This window comes from Ascidiella aspersa, chromosome 9 (assembly GCF_963924565.1).
Source record: "Ascidiella aspersa chromosome 9, kaAscAspe10.2, whole genome shotgun sequence".
NCBI classification, from domain to species: Eukaryota; Metazoa; Chordata; class Ascidiacea; order Phlebobranchia; family Ascidiidae; genus Ascidiella; species Ascidiella aspersa.
Window position 1 is genome coordinate 23302097 of NC_139455.1, and position 17809 is coordinate 23319905.

General features: G+C 35.9%; 3 protein-coding genes across 4 annotated transcripts; 1 reads left to right on the top strand and 2 right to left on the bottom strand.

Moving 5' to 3' along the window:
- Positions 1-431: 431 nt before the first annotated feature.
- On the bottom strand, positions 432-9002 carry LOC146133690 (rab11 family-interacting protein 4A-like). Its single transcript, XM_083396555.1, has 4 exons — positions 8395-9002; positions 7740-7952; positions 5803-5972; positions 432-4312 (listed from the first exon to the last, which is right to left on the bottom strand). The coding sequence occupies exons 1-4, from the start codon at positions 8977-8979 to the stop codon at positions 3868-3870; spliced, it is 1413 nt and encodes a 470-aa protein (XP_083252681.1). The 5' UTR covers positions 8980-9002; the 3' UTR covers positions 432-3867.
- Positions 9003-10016: 1014 nt separating this feature from the next.
- On the top strand, positions 10017-13666 carry LOC146133691 (uncharacterized). The gene is made up of 7 exons (XM_083397446.1): positions 10017-10125; positions 10809-11015; positions 11291-11440; positions 12010-12066; positions 12571-12735; positions 13031-13187; positions 13508-13666. Exons 1-7 carry the CDS (start codon positions 10119-10121, stop codon positions 13545-13547), a joined length of 783 nt encoding a protein of 260 aa, XP_083253572.1. The 5' UTR covers positions 10017-10118; the 3' UTR covers positions 13548-13666.
- A 149-nt stretch (positions 13667-13815) lies between these two features.
- LOC146133692 (syntaxin-17-like) lies at positions 13816-17619 on the bottom strand. 2 transcript variants are annotated; one of them, XM_083397322.1, is made up of 7 exons: positions 17313-17619; positions 17061-17148; positions 16148-16460; positions 15609-15715; positions 15237-15389; positions 14716-14856; positions 13816-14076 (listed from the first exon to the last, which is right to left on the bottom strand). In XM_083397322.1, exons 1-7 carry the CDS (start codon positions 17543-17545, stop codon positions 14002-14004), a joined length of 1110 nt encoding a protein of 369 aa, XP_083253448.1. In that variant the 5' UTR covers positions 17546-17619; the 3' UTR covers positions 13816-14001. The 2 variants fall into 2 exon arrangements, with proteins under 2 accessions (XP_083253448.1, XP_083253447.1); XM_083397321.1 differs by having other exon boundaries at positions 15609-15721.
- Positions 17620-17809: the final 190 nt, after the last annotated feature.

Genomic DNA, 17809 nt, shown 5'->3' on the forward strand with positions numbered 1-17809 from the left:
TTGCTACACCGTCCGGTATAGGCAGCCGAAACGTCTGATTAAACAAATAAGTACCGTAAGAAGTTCTTTTCAGTATCTAAGTTGTGCATATGTTGGGGAACAAGTATTAGATTTACTGCCGCATCAGTCATGGCGTAATAGCCGACTGCCAACACGCCGTAAAGCGTCGTTTTAACGCCTTGCTGGCCTTGGGGCTTAAGACGGTCGCGCTTCTTTAATCCGGTGGTTTCAAAACTGCGGGACATGATGTGATGAAGTATTGGCGAGAAAAACCATTTCAGTGTTGCATAACTTTAAAATTCCATTTCAAGACAAACCTACCTTAAAAACAATAAAACTTAAAGTTTAAAAGGCCGAGTGAAACCCGGATCAGACATTTTTATCAATTTACCCGGGTTTTATAAAATTAGAGTTTTATTGTTTGTAACAGTGATCGGCAAGCAGAAACCTGCTGCCAATGGTTTCGGATTCCATAAAGATATGCCCTTTTATGTCTACCTTGAAAATATATTTACTAAGCCTCGAAATATATGTGGGTTTGAATCTTAGCTCTAATCGCTTTTAACACTTTGAACAAGAGTCGTAATCGGGTTGCGCTGCAATCAGTGGCCGCAATAAAGTCTAGATTAGACAACAGATATCCCGTTTTTAACTCTACCAGAACCCATAGATAGAAATAGATGTGGATTTAAAATTTGGGAATCGCCGCTCTAATCGCTTTCAACGCCTTGAACAAGTCGTAATTGGGTGGAGTTGCTTCGGCAGCCTCGCCCACTTTACAGCGCGTTTCGTTGTAAAGGATCTTGAAGACAGACTGTATAGAAAGAAACCGAATTCAGTTCGCCTCTGGCAACCGCTACAGGGAAACAATAGGCTTCGAATCGACGCGTACCTATTGTAACCAAAGCACGGCTAAACAAACCGACTCCGCTTACGGATAGTTGTTACAGTGACGCTAGTTTCTCTGTTCACAAAGGCAGGTTGAAATCGTGTTGTTGAGACTGCGGGGTTTTGTTTTGTCCGACAAGCGGCGACAAAACCAGTTGGGAATTCGGGAAAAGGCACCTTTTCTATGTTTTTTCGCGCCGTTACGATTGGGTTTTGTGTGACGCAGCTTGTTTTTACGTCACTGGCGCAATTGATCTCGACAAAATTGCAAACAGATACTTCCCAAAAAACCCAGCAATTCCCGCAAACAAATAAAACGTTATAGTCTTCAAAACTTGGTTTAAAATTAATCCCAAACCTACAAAGTGTAGTGTTTTTGATGAAGTGTCCGGTAAATTTACCTAATTTCCTTTACAATTTCGATAGCCCTAAGATTTTTTTAATAGTTAAGTCATCGCACATTGGTCCTTATTTAATAAAATACGGTAAAAATATATAAATTTACTTTTTTGAGATGCGAGTTTCTTCTGCACCTTTAATATATTTGGCCAGGATACACGACAAACTTCAATTTGCCGGGACTTTTGACGAAGCCTTAAAAGCTGACTGAGATTTCGTATAGCCTCAGGGCGCTTAATTTGTACAAATATTAAGTGTTTCGCTATAAAGTATCTAAAGGTTACAAAGGGTTTAATGAATCGTTTCGCTTTTTCTTGGGAAATGTACAAGGCAAGTTTGCAAGACCAACGTAGCGATCTAAATGTGTTGGGGAGAAAATTTTAATCTAAATGTGTTGGGGAGAACTTCCAAGGGTCAATGAAATGTCGCAGATCTTGACCTGGGAAATCTTGGTGCCTACGCTTTGCCAATGCGAAAATGCCAAGCTTGTAATCAATCTGAGCTAAGGCGGAAATAAAATAGCACGTTAAAGTCGGAAGGACCGCTGTGGATAAGTATTAGGTCTCAAACAAAAGTGACAGTTAATCTTCCTTTCACAAAAAGCCATAAAGCGCTACAAGATTCAAGAACCGCTCACGGCTTTCGGCCTTTCCACAAATCTTCGTTAAATTAATCTTTCGAGATTGCGGCTGGCATATATAAGCGGGGCTCCGCCTCTGGACACAGAGAGTATATATCGACCGTTTTATTCGCAAGACGGGTTGTTTGTTAGCCTTCGTCGCCAAGAACAATCACATGTCTTTTGGTTGTGGTCGGACAAATGCTGAATCAATCTGGCGTGCGTGACAAAACCAGCAAAGGCTCGTAGAACAGATGGTGTTTTTTGCTCATTATTACTTCTTATTTTAGCTCCTAGTTGTTTTTTTAATGACGGAGAGTGCTTGGAACGCATGTTGTATTATCCCTCATGTTCCTAATTGCAATTTTTACCGCCAAAAATGTCATTTGTATACGGTGATTGCACCTTGACCACCTAATATAGCCATTGAAAAAACAACTTCATTGTTTACTAACACATTTGTGAGGTTAGACATATGCACGTTACGGTCTGGACTAGAGGTTCCAAAAATTAACGTTGGTTATAGTTTTCTGCATGGAATAAAGCAGGGGTCAATCATTTTTTTTCATAAAGCCAAACTGTAAGGATTAACGATAGCGGGCCGATTTTAAAATTTTGCGTTTCGTGTAAAAAAAGAAAGGAAATTCGGCCTTTGGCCAAAAACTAAGGCCAGAAATTCGAGCCAGGATTTTAAAGTGGCCAAGAAATGCGGCCGTTCGGGTCAAAACGAGCGGGCGTGTATTTAGACCGTTTAATAACAGTGGCAGAACGAGGGTTGGCGGTTGTTCTAGGGGCACTTAAGGCGGATAAGTGCTCGCACTTACAACCACGGCCGCCGTTGCTCGGCAATGCAAAACGTTGCGAAACAAACCAAGCAAAAAAGAACTGCTTGTTTAGAGTTTAGACAATCAAGGCTCCTCTGCCTGTGAGCGGCAATCAACGCTCAGAGATCTATTGTGCGACTTTGCAGTCTCACAGTGCTTTACTACGCCCTATGGCACAAGTCACCAAACTTTTTTTTTTAAACGGCTGGATTATTCTAAGGCCTGACCATCGCGGGTCGGATAACTGTTAAGGTTTACGATCGCGGGCAGAATACCAATCTTTTTTACGAACTTTAGAAACTTGATTATGCTATACGAAAAAAATATGAATAACTATAAAATGAAAACTGTAAAGAGCCTTATTAAATTGTTGTTGAGTTTAACATCTCATTAAAATTTAGTTTGAAATTGCACACATTTCAATTGTACTTCATATTCATTTTGGCAATATGCCACGGGCCAGATTATTTAATCAGCGGGCCGCTCCAAGGTGACCCTTGGCCTATGGGAATAGTTCCTCGTCTTTCGGATTGAGATCTGGTTCAAGTTAAAGTAAAGGACCCACTCGGCGTACTTGGGAAAAAAAAGGCAAAACATTGGCATCGCGGCGTTAGCACCATTCAGGAATGCGTGTAGGAGTAAAAAAATTGAACGAAAATCGGTGTCTTACGTACAGAAGTGGTTGTCAACCTCGCAATACTATAAAGCCCTGTGACTACGCAGATAGGAAAAAAGCCCAACAGCCACAAAAGTTGAAATACTGTCTCGCGTGAACACTTAGTTACAGAAACAAACCGTAAAGACAAGCGCTTACTAGCGGGGTAAGGAATGTAAGAAAAGATTAAAATTTTCCCGAAAAACTCTTACGAATATCTGAAAACCGCCGGTTTAGGAGGTATTTGAATTTTGTTAAGAAGGAAAATATTCTAAACTTTAGATTTCGAGGTCCCACTTCTTAAGGAATGTAAGAAAAAATAAAAAGTAGCCAGAAAAAGAACTCTCACAAATATCTAAAAACCGCCGTTTAGGGAGGCATCACAATTTTGTTAACAAGGAAACAATTCTAGACTTAAAAACGTTGAGGTCCTAATTCTTAAAATCCTTACTCCCTAAAATCCAAAACCAAAAATTTTTGAATTACTTAATCTCAAGGATGCCGGGATCCCTTTCGAGGACATTCAAGATGATACGATCCAAGTAGTTTCGGAGGCCGTCATTGATTTGCTCCTGCTTCCGGAGCGCTTCAATCACCTCGTCTTTGGAGACGTCGTTTAACTCCTGGGCGAGCGAGCGGTCGTCACCACACATGAGCGAGCGCACGTCGCTGATGTTCTGCGCCAGCTGGACGTTAAGCTCCTCGTTGGTGTGTTTCAGTTTGTCGTTTTCCTCCCGGAGGTCGTCGACGTGCGCCTTGAGTCGCGCCGAATGGGGGTCGGAGCGATGGAAGACCAGCTCCTGTTCGAGATCCTTCTTCTCCTGTTGAGCCTGTGACGCTTGGCCCTGAAAGACGACGATTTCTTCCCGCAACCTCTCCAGCTCTGATTCTTGCTTCTCCTGGTAACTGGTGAAGCGCTGACTGAGCCTTTTGGAAAATACAGAGCTTTGTAAATGTCTGTATTAGTCTAATTCTAAATAGGGTAATCAGCTGGCACTTTATAAGGACAAATTGTATCAAATTCTTGACAAGCTTTTGCACAACTGTGCATGGTTGCCTTTTTTGAAAAATAGAAAAGGTTTATCGCAGTGGTCCCCTGTATTGGGTGTTTTTTCTGAAGCTCTGGGGTTCTAGGAGATATTTTAGACACTAAGATTTCAATTCTTGATTTTGAATAGCTGACTGAGCCTTTTGGAAAATAGCGATCTTTGTAAGCGATCTTTGCGGCCGTATTTGTCTAATTCAAAATCAGGTCAAACCTGATGGAGCATGGTTCTGCCAAAGCTTGTGGAGAATTCAATACAATTGTTAGTACTAAATTTTACACAGTGCCTTTGGAAAATAGCGCACATAATACAAGTATTTTTACACAGCGGCAGACCGTTTTGCGGCACTGAACTATAGATACACACTTTTAATATTCTGCTACTTAAGCAGTGGCTGACCATTAACAGAACATAGGGACAAATGACTTGGACTTTTGGTCGTTATCTTTGACTAACTTTTCAGAATTTGTAACTACGAACAAGAAATTGTTTTTCATAAGTTTAGTTTAGAGTGTTTGCCTTTCTAAATATCGTCAATAGAACAATATATTATTTTCTCAACTTGTGTCCTTATATAGTGCCCCTAATTACTCTTTTCGGATAACCTAACCGAAAAGGTTTAGCGCAGTGGTTACCTGCCTTGAGTGCCTTTTTCAAAGCTTTTGGGATCTAGGAGATATTTTAGATACTAAGATTTACAACTTTGCTCAATCGGCCAGTTTCTTGTGACATTTGTCTGTTTTTTGTCGGTGTAATAAGTTAAATAACACAGTCAAGATTTTTGTCCATTGAGCATAGTCGATTGCTTGTTGTGTGAATTACAGTTAGCCAATAAGCTGACCGTATGCACTGTGCTTCTTAGCGAGTACAACATTAATGATACAAAATAGTAAGATTGACCACTGACCACCAAGGCCATTAAAATTTTAATTTTTGAAAATCCATTTTGCTTTCTTTTCATTGCTTAGTTTAGTTTAATTCAGTTTAGTTATTTTATCCTTAATCAACTTAAAAGCAACAAAAGCTTGGGGCATTTGGGGCATGCTAAAAGACGGCTTATCTCATAAGCTCTGGCTGCTGTGCATTATTGCACAACAATCAATATATTGTAACAAGGACAATGCAGTTGTGTACGACTGCTTGTTTTTAGAATACAAACTCTATAAAGTCTTAACAAATAACAAAGAGACAGCCAAGCAAAAAATATCCACTTAGTTTAGCGAATTTATAACGACCAGTTACCTGCGAACACTGGCAATTATTAATTGTCTGGTCAAAGAACTAAATTATTGGTTGGATTCAATGAGCTTGAATTGGAAGGTTTTACCAAGACCCGGTTATTATGTGAATGAGAAACGGAGCCGTTCTTACCGCCTGTATTCCTCGTTGGTTTCAACTAGTTGTTCTGTCAAGGAGTCCAGTTTCTTTTGAGCTTGCGCCGAACTGGCTTTTGCTTCAAGAGAAACGGCGACTGACAAAGCAAGGTCACCTTCAAGCCTTGCCTTTTCTTGCTGGAGCAGCTCAACTCTGCTCTGCGACACCTAAGGAAAAAGCAACAACAGGTTGTAGATCAACAACTAGAACGTTCCAACAAAGTGGTCCAATTTAATAAAATGTAAATTTCCCTAAAAAAAATCGTGGTCTGATATTATCAGTTTTATCTTTACTTTATACCATTGGTTTCCAACCTCTTTTGACATAAGCCTGTTCTTTTTTTCTTTTAAAAAAGTAAGGCTTCTCAAAAAATTATTATACCAATAAAACAAATTTTCACCGAAAAACTTGAAAAGGTGATTCACAAGCAATATTGTGGCCGAATTAATACCAAAAAAACATAAGGTGTTATATTCAAGAACTATGACAAAAATCTGTCAACTTTCAATATACTCACAGACCCTGCAACCTCATAATGGATTATTGGTTGGGAAGCACTGCTTTACACAGATGATCATGATCATAAAATTATATGTTATTAAAGAAGCATTTGAAAACATATTTCCCTTTTATAAAGGTTCTGGCTTTTATAGTTTTTTATAGAATAAATAAAATGCCCATTAAATGATCCTTCAAAGGTTTTGCAAGAGTGTTTATGGCAAATAGTTGAAAGCATGAACCTCAATAGCCGTGCCTCTTAGTTTATTTATTCCCGTTTACCCACAGATGAGTCAATATGTAACGACCGGCACATAAGCACAGAACACATTGAAGCTGTAAATCTTGTTGAATTTAGTTGAGGCCATAAAGTAAATGTGTGACGCTGCAAAGGTATAGGCAATATAGGCATGTTGAGCAATACTATTTTCATATTTGAAACTAACACGTATTGTGTTAATTAAATATTCATGTCCTCATTAAAAATGCAGTTAAGATAGACTTGGCCTTTGCCCATTATTTAAGCCCTGGTACTATCAGTTATGATAATAAGCGATACATAATGTGGCTATTGTTCTTTGGAACTTAATGTGTTTAAAGAATTATAATACAATAATGCCCATATTTTTACCCTATTTCATATAAGAACATTATGTTTGATCTTAACACATTTTCATACAAGAACAAACTAGTAAACATGTGTAGACCATGCATATTATGAATCATCATGGTAAATGCATTTCAAACTTTTCAGTAAAAGTATATATACATGTTTGTCCTGCAAACTGTTGATAACATTCCACAATGTGTATTATTTAAAACTGTGTTAGACCTGAAAGTTAAAAACAAAAAATGTATGTCCAGTGTTTTTTTAGGTTTGGTTTTGGTGACCGCTAAGAAGTTTTAAAGACAGCAACTATTTCATTCAAGTGTGTGAAAATAACAATTAGTTGCTGGTTACAGAAGTAGGCTACATTCAAAAAGAGATTGTCGGGGAAATTTGTTAGACCATTCCAGTCCCTCAAAACAACCCAAAAATCCTGTGTATTTCTATAATTGGTTGTTCATTGTTTCATTTCTTGCCAAACATATTTTTGATGCATTTTGCATTGCTATTCGGTATTGTTTAAATTTTAGGTTGTAACATGAATTGCCTATACCTCCAGGGTAAACGTACTAGATAACCATTTTGTGTTTCATCATTATCCTTTGTAGCAAAATAAACATTTATCTTATCACTGCCAGAGCCAAAAATAGGACGAAATAAAAAGTAAAAGACCTTTGTTGAAAAAAAGCCCTTCTCGAAACAACCCAAAATCCTGTGTATGTCACTCACTGCCAGAAACGAAAATAAGACGACACATGAAAACAAATTACACAAATCGAAAAAAATGCCACTGACGTGCAAAGTTAACAGATCAAAGTTTGGTGAATACCTGCAGCTCCAAATCCTTTTCCCTGTTCATCTTCATTTGTAGCTCTTCTATCCTCTGCCTTGAGTTTCTGGCCTGGTTTTTCTCTTGCTCGGCCATGTCCTGCAATTTTTCCTCGAGCTCGTGAACGCGGCTCGTCAGGTGTTGGTTCTCGCGCTTTACCGTTTCGTACTGCGCTTGCAGATTCTTGTCTTCGGCGAGCCGTGAAACATGGTCCTAGAAGTCAAGATTATTAAACAGTTGCATAAGAGAGGATTTAAACTTCAAAAATTACATATATATGCAGTTTGAACACTGAAATATTTGAATAGCTTTATTCTAGTTATAATTTTTAAGTTTTCTTTAAAGATCATGGACCTCACAAATCTAGAATGTTTTTTAAGGTTTTAGGCAGACTATGCAAACCGTTCTATTGCATTAGATTAAAAACTTATATATATATATTCAAAAAAGAGACATTGACAACTGATAGAGTTACGTACCAGATGGGACAAGTATCATATTTTTAAATATAACTTTTAAAATGACAGAAAAAAAAACACAGAATAACAAACCACATGAAATGAAATTCCAACTTTTCTGAAATATATAATTTGAAAAAAAAAAAAAAAGATTTAGTAGTACACTTTTATTTAACCGAACTGAGCCAAAATTTTACCTGCAAAATTTCAACTTTTTCTGATAAATCCTCGTACTCAGATGAAATCGAGGACGTGTCATCAGCCTGCGGCTCAACAGGCTGTGGCTGCAAAAGCGTCGGCCTGTTATTCCAACTGTGAGTACGCCGGTGAGATTTTCGCATGCTGTTGCGCCTGTTGAAATATTCTGGCCCGCTTTCCAGCGTTTTAATCGGACTCAGTTTTTGTGGCGACGGCGACTCGCCGAAGGCCTCAAAGCTTTCCATTTCGCTCGGACCAATGTCTTCCTCGTTAAAGTCGTACTCGTTATACGTGTTTTCTGGGTCGGAAATCGATCCCTCGTCATAATCAAAGGAACCGCTTTTCATGTGCTCGGGGCCAGGCTCGGCCAACCCATCCTGCAATTTACCCACCGCCCCACAAAACTGCTCGAAGGAAATACGACCCTGACGAGCGGGATCAAGAACCTCTTGAAGTTTGTCGACCGTCTGGTCGTTGAACTGCTGGGTAAGTTTGCCGGCAAGATACTCAGTGACAATAAATCCGTCGTTGTCCGGACTGCACAGATCGAACACCTCCCTTAGATCACCTTCACCATCAGCCATAACAGAAAAACGTTAAATAAATAAGACCTGAAAACAGTTTTTAAATAGTTAACGTTAAATCTACTCTAAAACGCCACATATTTTACTGTTAGAGGCCAAAATAAAGCAAAACTTTTGTTTACTACAGGCAAACGATTTACAGCATGTAACAAGCTTAAAGGTATGTCAGACAATTAAAAACAACATAGGTGTAACACAGTCTAAAACCAGCACACAAGCTTTTACAGTCATTCTTAATCGTAATCATAACAAATTCTCGAAAACTGTCTTATAACTTCGCCCGAAGCGACACAGGCTAAGAATACTACTGCCAAGATATTAACAATGAAAACATGTTGTCCTGTCGACCTTCATAACATTCTCCCATATCATTTGTTCTCCGTAAAGTGAATGTTTTTACTATTTTTAGAACATTTCTGCTTCCAGTCTGGAAACCAATATTCTAGAAAACTTTTCCGCCATCTCGCGGACACAATATTTAAAACTAACGACCGCACAAAACAAAATAATCGCATTCAGCAAACGCTAACTTATCGCAATAGCAGCTGCTGCCAACTGTCATCACAATACTTGTTTTGACAGGAAACTGCTTTGCCATTCCCGACACATGTCAACAAAATGACGAAAGTCGTGGCAGTTTAGAAAGAGCTAAACCGGTTTAAGGCTGGTCTAGAATCCTACCACTTTTTTGTTTTAACTAACAAAACGAGTTGTCAAAATTGAAATTGCCAGGAAAATAAAATATAATAAGGGTACTTGACCCACCCAACCCAAACGTACCCTAATCCAAATAATGTTACGTTAGCAGTATAAATCCCGGAATATAATGTGAAAGAATTTTAGACAGGCCAGCGCCCGTTTTTATTTCAGCCAAATACATGTTCATACTACTGCACAGTTTCTAGTAATTATTAAGTTTCGTGATGTTACATCCCGCATAATACAAATATGCGTAAACAGTAGCACGTTATTAACTTAACGCTAGCATATGTTAAATAGGCCGGGTGCCATCCCGCTGCTGTTCCGAGAGGGAAAAAGGCATTGCGACAGGCGCCAATCGTCACTTACCGCTACTGCCTGTCGTATTTGACAAAGAAAGGTCGCCAGTTGGAAACGAAAGGGTGACAATTCGCTTTAAGATGGCAGGTTAGTAGTGTCATGTATTATGTCATTGTTTTCTTTTTGTGTTTGCAGTGACCGTCAACTAATGTCTAGAAAATGGCCACACAGCGATGTTGCTGGCGTTTTGGCTTGACAATATCCATCCTGCATTTTTTGCCGGTTGATGCCGCCATTAAAATTGGGTTTGGGGAGTGCAAGTGTATATTTCAGGTTAATTTACATTCAGTTGGTGTATCAATCAGACAGTCAATTAAATTTTACGAGGGGTACCAACTTAACAACGTTATGGTTGTAAACAGTTACAGTTGTAATATACAGTTAACTATTTTGATCAAAATTACTGATGCTAAAGTAAACTAAATAATTCATTTAAGTGACCTAAGAACTAAAAATTCTTCTAATTATGACTTTTGTTAAAAACACGAATTATTTATCGCTTTCACTAGAAAATCTAAATATGTAATTGGTTTTATGTTTTAAAATTTAAACATTTTAAGTTAAAAATGTCAGCGCTGCTCTGGAATTCCACCACTTTTTACAGTAACGAAACAAGTTGTCAAATTGACATTGTAAGGAAGAAATAAATATGGGAGAAAAAATATAATCTTATACTTGGCCCTCCTGAATATAAACTCACACCCTAACCCCAATAATGTAAGCAATATAAACCCCGGGACAAAAATGTAAAGCTTTTGTTTACTTTTCAGAAAATAGCAAACAGGATCAGGCGAAGTTTGACGACACAGAAATAAACCTCATCAACAGATCGTTTGAGGATTATCTCCAAGATCATGCAGATGACACCAACTGTCCCCTTTGTTCGTACAAAGCCAGTGATACAAGACACCTGCTAAAGCATTTGAGAGCTGGCCATTTCTCACATGCAGTGTGTTTCGAATACAATGGTGATAAAGGTAATTTTATTGCAACCTTTAATTTGCATTTAATGTTTTTTTCAATAAAAAAAGCATTATTTTAAGTTTACTTTAGTAAATCATTCGAAGAAAAAGAGGAAATTTATTAAAATGTGAGGCAACAGAATTTAAATGTATTTTTTATATTTAGGTTATTAAATAAGTAAATTATTTCATTTAGATTAATTACAGCGCCATTTGTTAAATTGTTTATGTGTCAAGTTTGCAATTCTCCATGTCACCAAATTATTGAAGAAATTTCAATTTTTTACTAGTTTGTTGCCTGCCTTGTCGAAAAAGCTGCTTATCTGGTGGAATAGAAGTCTTCAAGCATTTACCACAGAGGAGTCACTATCACTGTCCTAATTGCAAGCGTGTGATCACTCGCAGAACAAGCTTTAAAACCCATGTAGCTCATCGAATTGGTAAGATGTGTAGATGTATTATTGGAAAATGTACATTAACAGATTGAATTTGAATATGTTTAGTATTTTTTACCAAAAAAGTAGCTGTAATTTTTTCCCCTTTCGCTGTAGCTCCATTTTTCGTTCTGATGCTCCATCACTTTTTATTTAAATTTAGTTGCAGTATAAAAAGCTCTTGTTTTGAATGGTGAATGGTGTGGTTGGAACCACCACCAATACAAGACACTACAGGCGCCAGACATCGACCTTTGAAAGCTTTTGTAGAAATCAAGCTTTGCAATAATTTCACTGTTTTTGATTTGTACTGCACAAAAATTGTATGTTCGTTATCATCATTAAATGTGCAAATATTAAAAAGAAACCATTTCTGAGTATTGCAAAGGTGATTTCTACAGTAGCACTGAAAATATGCATAATATGCATTGGAAGAAAAATTGTTTTATTCAACAGTTTGCCTACATTGTAACCAGATCTGATGACAAACACTTTCTATATAATATTTGATATGAAAAAATGATATTTTAAGCCACTATCTTTAGAAATGAATGTTAATTTCTTGTTTTCTTCAGATGTTTGTGCCACCGCCCCTTCCAAAGCTATGCCGGCCATTTTCGGCATTAAAGATGGTAAGCAACAAGTTTTGGTATAACCTTCAATTGTTTTTAAAATAGTTTAATATTTGATATTGACAAAAATGAGCATTGAAGCTTCCTGTCATTTTTACAAAGCAATTTAACACAGCAATTTATAATCATCTTAAGTAAAAAAAGTGTGATACATCAAATTGGCCTGAGAAGTTTTGACATACGGTACCATTCGATTGAAAGTTGAACTAAATAAATGGAAATTATTTAGTTTTAAACTGTAAACAATGATTTTTAATTACTGCGTACGTCTGACTTGGGTAGTCTTAATTGAGTACAGACTTAGCTTCCCTGCCTTAAACTTCTGTTAATATATGGTTGCTCCGGAACAGATCCAAAACATACACTTTCTAAACATTTGCCACAAAACCATATTTTATAGAACCAAATAGTGAATTGATTTTAAAAATATTATGTATAAACCAAAGTTTGGTTGCGTAGAAACCCAGTGATTTTGTTTTGCATTTTTTTTTTTTTCGATTACAGTCGTGGAAGTTGAGAATGAGGCATCTGATGACAGCAAACAACTTGTGTCGGTCGTTGTTGATGGCGTGTCATTGGATGGAATGATGGATGGCAGTGATGGGGAGTTAGAAAACGGAGACAAAGATTTGTCTTTTTCGACTAGTTCACCACCAAATCAACCAAAAAGTAGGTTTTAACCAGATTTTATCGAAAAGAGAAATTTAATAAAAAATAATATTTTAATAAAAAATACTAAAGCCTTTATATTCAATAAAGTCGTCATTTTGTTGTTTACAAACGTTTTAGCAATACCTTATGCCATCATCAGTTTAAAATACAAGATTTTTTTAAATACTTTTATATATATACTGAAGATGGCATGAGGTATTGCCTTTATCGAATATAATGACTTCAGTATTTTTATCTTTGTTTGGCATGTTAAAAGGAAAATCTTAACATTTTTTAAAATCATGTTTTAAAGAGCGAAAGTTCGAGCAAAGTGAAAACACGGAAGAGTCAAATGAAGCTGATGAAATGTTCCTTAAAAGCTTACTGCCAGAGATAAAGATGATTTCCGGGGAGAAGAAAATGAAACTGAAACTGGACATTATGATGCTCGTGCACAAGGCAGCCTATAGGTAAGTTGTCTAAAAAATCTTTTAAATAACTTGTGAATTTATGATGATCAGAAACAAATGTCAGTCACTGACTAAGCTTAGTTTTCAAATAAAACTTTTTTTTCGGAAATTTTTAAGACTATTACTCTGTAAATTTAGTGTTTTAACCTGTAGATGAGTTTTTTTAATAACTTTGATAATCAGAAATAAATGTCAATCACTGACAAACCTTAGTTTTCAAATAAAAAAGGCATTTTTAAAGACTATTATTTAAATTCAGTGTTTTGTGTTGGACTGATTCCACATCTCCTTGCATAAAAGTATGTGTTGTTTCTTTTTAGACCACAACACAGCTGGGCAAGAAAATCATGGCATCATTAAAAAGGGACTTTCAATTGGTTGTTTTATCTTGTTGTAACTGTTTCTTTTTCACAATCATTGACCTGTGTATTTGGCAAGAATAAATGTTGTTCTTGATATTTCGTCAATACATGCATTTTCCTTAACATACCAGTTTGCAGTCAAAAATGTCTAGTTTGCAGTTGTTTTGTTAAACTAATATTTCTGTCTTCACAGTGACATAGCACTGGTTGGGTCAAAAAATAGGAAACAGCTTTCTTATGTAGGACAACTACAAACAAAATTATAGCACGAAATGTTTTACTAACAAGAAAAACATTCAATGACAGTTGGTTAGGTAAACTTGTATCAATAATAATAATATATAAAAAACAAAAATTTTAAAATCGGAAAAACAGTTGTAAAAGCATTACAACGACAAAACAATAGCAGGCCAAGCTTGTGCTAAATAATAAAATGAGAAAGGAATTATCTGTCAGCTGATGGCAGCATCGTCAGAAACCTTCTCCTCAGACTGTTCACGCTGACGGTTACGAAGTACTCTGCCACCCTGTTTTAAACATTTTAGTGTTCAAGACTTTTATCGAACCAGCAGGCAAATGGCCTAATAGTTAATATTTCAGAAAGTAACTAAAACCGATTTACACTAAGTTTAATGCATATATAATATAATATACCTTTTGTCTGTGAGTTATCTAAGACCTTATGAAATCATTGGACAAATAAAAATTTAATTGAATAAAGAATTTTCATATTTATTCTTTTTCAAGAATGTAAATGTGACAATTTATAACCTCAAGGATCTTCTTGTAGAAGTAACGGGTATGGTTAAAATAAAATATTAATCAGACGTAAGTCTGTCTTTAAAAGGCTGATTGCGCCCTACTGGCCGTAACACACTTGGCTTAGATAGAAATTCTCAATTTTTATCAGGCAAACTGGCCAAGTAGTTAATGTAAACAGGGTTTTAGGTGAGTTAAAAGTTCGGAAGTTTCGGTTTAGGTAGGTTACAAATCTAAGACTGATCAAAGTTTGTTTGCACAGAACCTGCAAATTTAGCACTTAAAAAGGTCTTGTGGCCCACACAATGGTCCTGGAGCCGAATGCGATTCAAAGGCCACCCAGTTTGACATGTCTGACTTGGGCAATTTATGCTGAGGACCGTACTATGCCATTGTATTTTTAGTACCTGATAACCCACAACTGTTCCAGTGACGCCTGCCAATGCCAACCCACCAGTGACACTGCCAACTTTCATTCCTGCCACAAGGCCGATCGGACCGCCAACCACGCCACCGACCACAGCACCAACAACAGGAAACATGGCTGCCTGTGACACATTAATGACTTAAAAGCAGTTAATTTTTAACTCTTACGATGATAAGCAATAACTCAACTAAAAAACAAGCAAAACGAAACATTTAGCGAGCACATTTTTTTCTTTGGATAATTAGCTCAATTTTATAAAAAAAACATACTTAATGAAAACAGGTAATTTCAACCAAAGTCATTTGTTTGAAGTCAAGTTATTTGAAAACAGTGACTTTAGTGCACTTTAGTCAAAATATTATCAGTTTTGCATTAAGTAGTATGCATCCAAGTTTATCATGATTACTTACATGCCTATTTGTAATGCAAACAAATTATTTTTCAAAAAAAAATAAATATGCAATCCCAATATAGGTTTATATTTCATCCAACCACTCTAACCTTGATAATATTGGCTTTTTTGAGTTGAACATTGCCCATTTCCACATTATGTTCAGCAGTATCAACGTTTGTAGAAACTGTGGTAACATCTTTTACTTGCAAATGCACCATGTCATGGAACTCTGTCATCAACTCATGCAATTCAATTAGGTCCTGAGATAATACAGTATTAAATAGAATTTAAAGAAGTTAGATCTCAAATTTAATGCTACCACTGTTTATCTTAAACACAAAAACAATCATCTTTAAGTAAATAAAATCATACAAACTATCATTATAACAGTTATTAGATTGGTTCAGTTTAGTAAGTACTAGAAGATCACATTTATGTAATAAGTACATATAGTTTAAGTTTAATAAAACACTAGTAACCTGATTTAGCTTATCCAATGATTCTTGACATATTGAGTGAGTTGATTCAACTTCTAACAGTGTCAGTTGATCATGTGGTATTTTTTCAACCCGGGGGACAGCAGTTTCTGTTACTTTCAAAAATTAAAAGTTTTTATTTAGATAACATCAAAAAAAAAATTGAATATATAAACTTGTAAAAAATTCAGAGTAGTGCTGCTAAACTTGTTTATTCAGGATCCTACATACTGTATTTCGAATCTGATAGTTATTTAAGTTGATAAAAACAATTTAACAAAAAATTTTATAAACATTGAAGTATTATATAAACCAGGGTTGGGAAAGACTTGGTATAAATACCTAAATATTACATCGCTCTACATTTTTTAAATATAATTTGGAAGTGAAACAGTATAAATAAATACAATTAAAAATAGTTATATTTTTTAACAGTGTTTTTTAAACACACAACTTTAGCCGACCATAAAAAAATTCAAAGACTGTTTGAAAAACTAAGGGTAATTTAAAGACTTTTGTGGCAACCCTATAAAGGTTCCTACCTAAAAGTTGTTGATTAGCAACTGCATGTTCTGCCACAGTGTCTTCACAATCACTTTCACCTAGAAAGCTAAGAAGGTCACGGGCCCTTGGCGACCTTGGTTCATATTGTTCGCTCTCAGAGCTATGATTAAAGTCACTGAGGTATTCGGTTGTTGTGACTGGCATGCGGTGTCCATTTGTCTCTAATAAGTGCAGAACAGCATTCTTGAGTTTTTGCTTGGCCGGCTGCACTCTGAGGTCAAAGTCATCTTTGTCTTCATCTGCAATTCTTAATTCCAGTTTATCAATTTCAAGGACATGGTCTTTGATCTTCTGCAAATTTCAACAGAATTTATAACTAGCACAGCATACTACAGAATTAGTTACATAGTATTTGTTAAACTTTATGCGATAAAAGAAAGACTTTAATTATATTTATATCACAATATTCATGCTTCATGCATATACTGTTCCTGCCAGGCATTGTTTTAATTGTAAAATTGTTGGACCAAAAAAATTTACAATCAGCATACACCACAGCTGTCTGTAATGTTTCAGTATTTGCCTTCACCGCTTGTTTTTGTATGCTGAACAATGTGTGAGTTTTGTCCACTGGTCAGTTATGATTAACACAAATTAAGTTGCCATATCTCTAGCTATCTATTATAAACATGCACACATTACACCCCAACAGTAGAAGCTAACACATAAAGTATACCCCCTCCTTAGATTTTACGTATTGTTTTAAACAACCAAAATATTTTTTGAATAAAATTGAAAGAGAAACATTTATTTGAAAATGTTTTGTAGTCAACACAATTTTAAATTGAAAGCTTTATTTAATGATATAATATAAAACGAAAGTTTTGGTAGATAATTAGGTGTTTAAAATTAAAATTGCCACAACACAAGTTTTTCTAATAACTTATTTACCATTGTAACTTCATCAGCATCAACGTACTTGTTTGCAAGTTCTTCTTTATCATTAATTTCTTTCAGTTTAGTAATAAGTCCACAAATACTAAATAAACAGAAAACAAACCTTTTAAAACCCATTAATTTTTGCTTTTGGTTTCATGGCAAAAGACACAGAAAGCCTATCACAAATATTTTATCTGTTGTTTGCACAGCCTACAAAACCAACAATATTTTTTTATTATTATCTATTGATAAGTGTATATTTACCTGTGTATTTTATCTACTTGCAGGGGAACATAGATTTCCACAAATTCATCGACATATAACGAAATCTTTTGAAAAGAAACCCTTTTTGTTTTCAGTAAAATCTCGTTTAGTTCGTTAAGGGTAAGGTTGTCAGGTATTGGTTCTGCTTTCCAAAAAACTTGAGAAAGTTTTTCTGATATAGGCTGTAGGTTGAGCGTTGGTATTTGCGGTAGAGAAGGTTTCCAAAAATTCATTTCATTATCGAATTTTATTTAGCACGAAGCAAATCTACTCACAATAATACGTAACCGTTAAACAGACAATACAGTTTCTTTGTTGACATTAATAACTACTAAGATTAAGAAATGGGGATCTACCTATGTAATCAGTGAACCGTTTGAAAGGCCACAAAATATTGAGTGGATTTGTTATAAAGGAATATTTGCAAAATATTACTTTCATTTTGTGATTAATCATTTTTGTCAATTAATCAAACATATATCTATATTACAAATCAT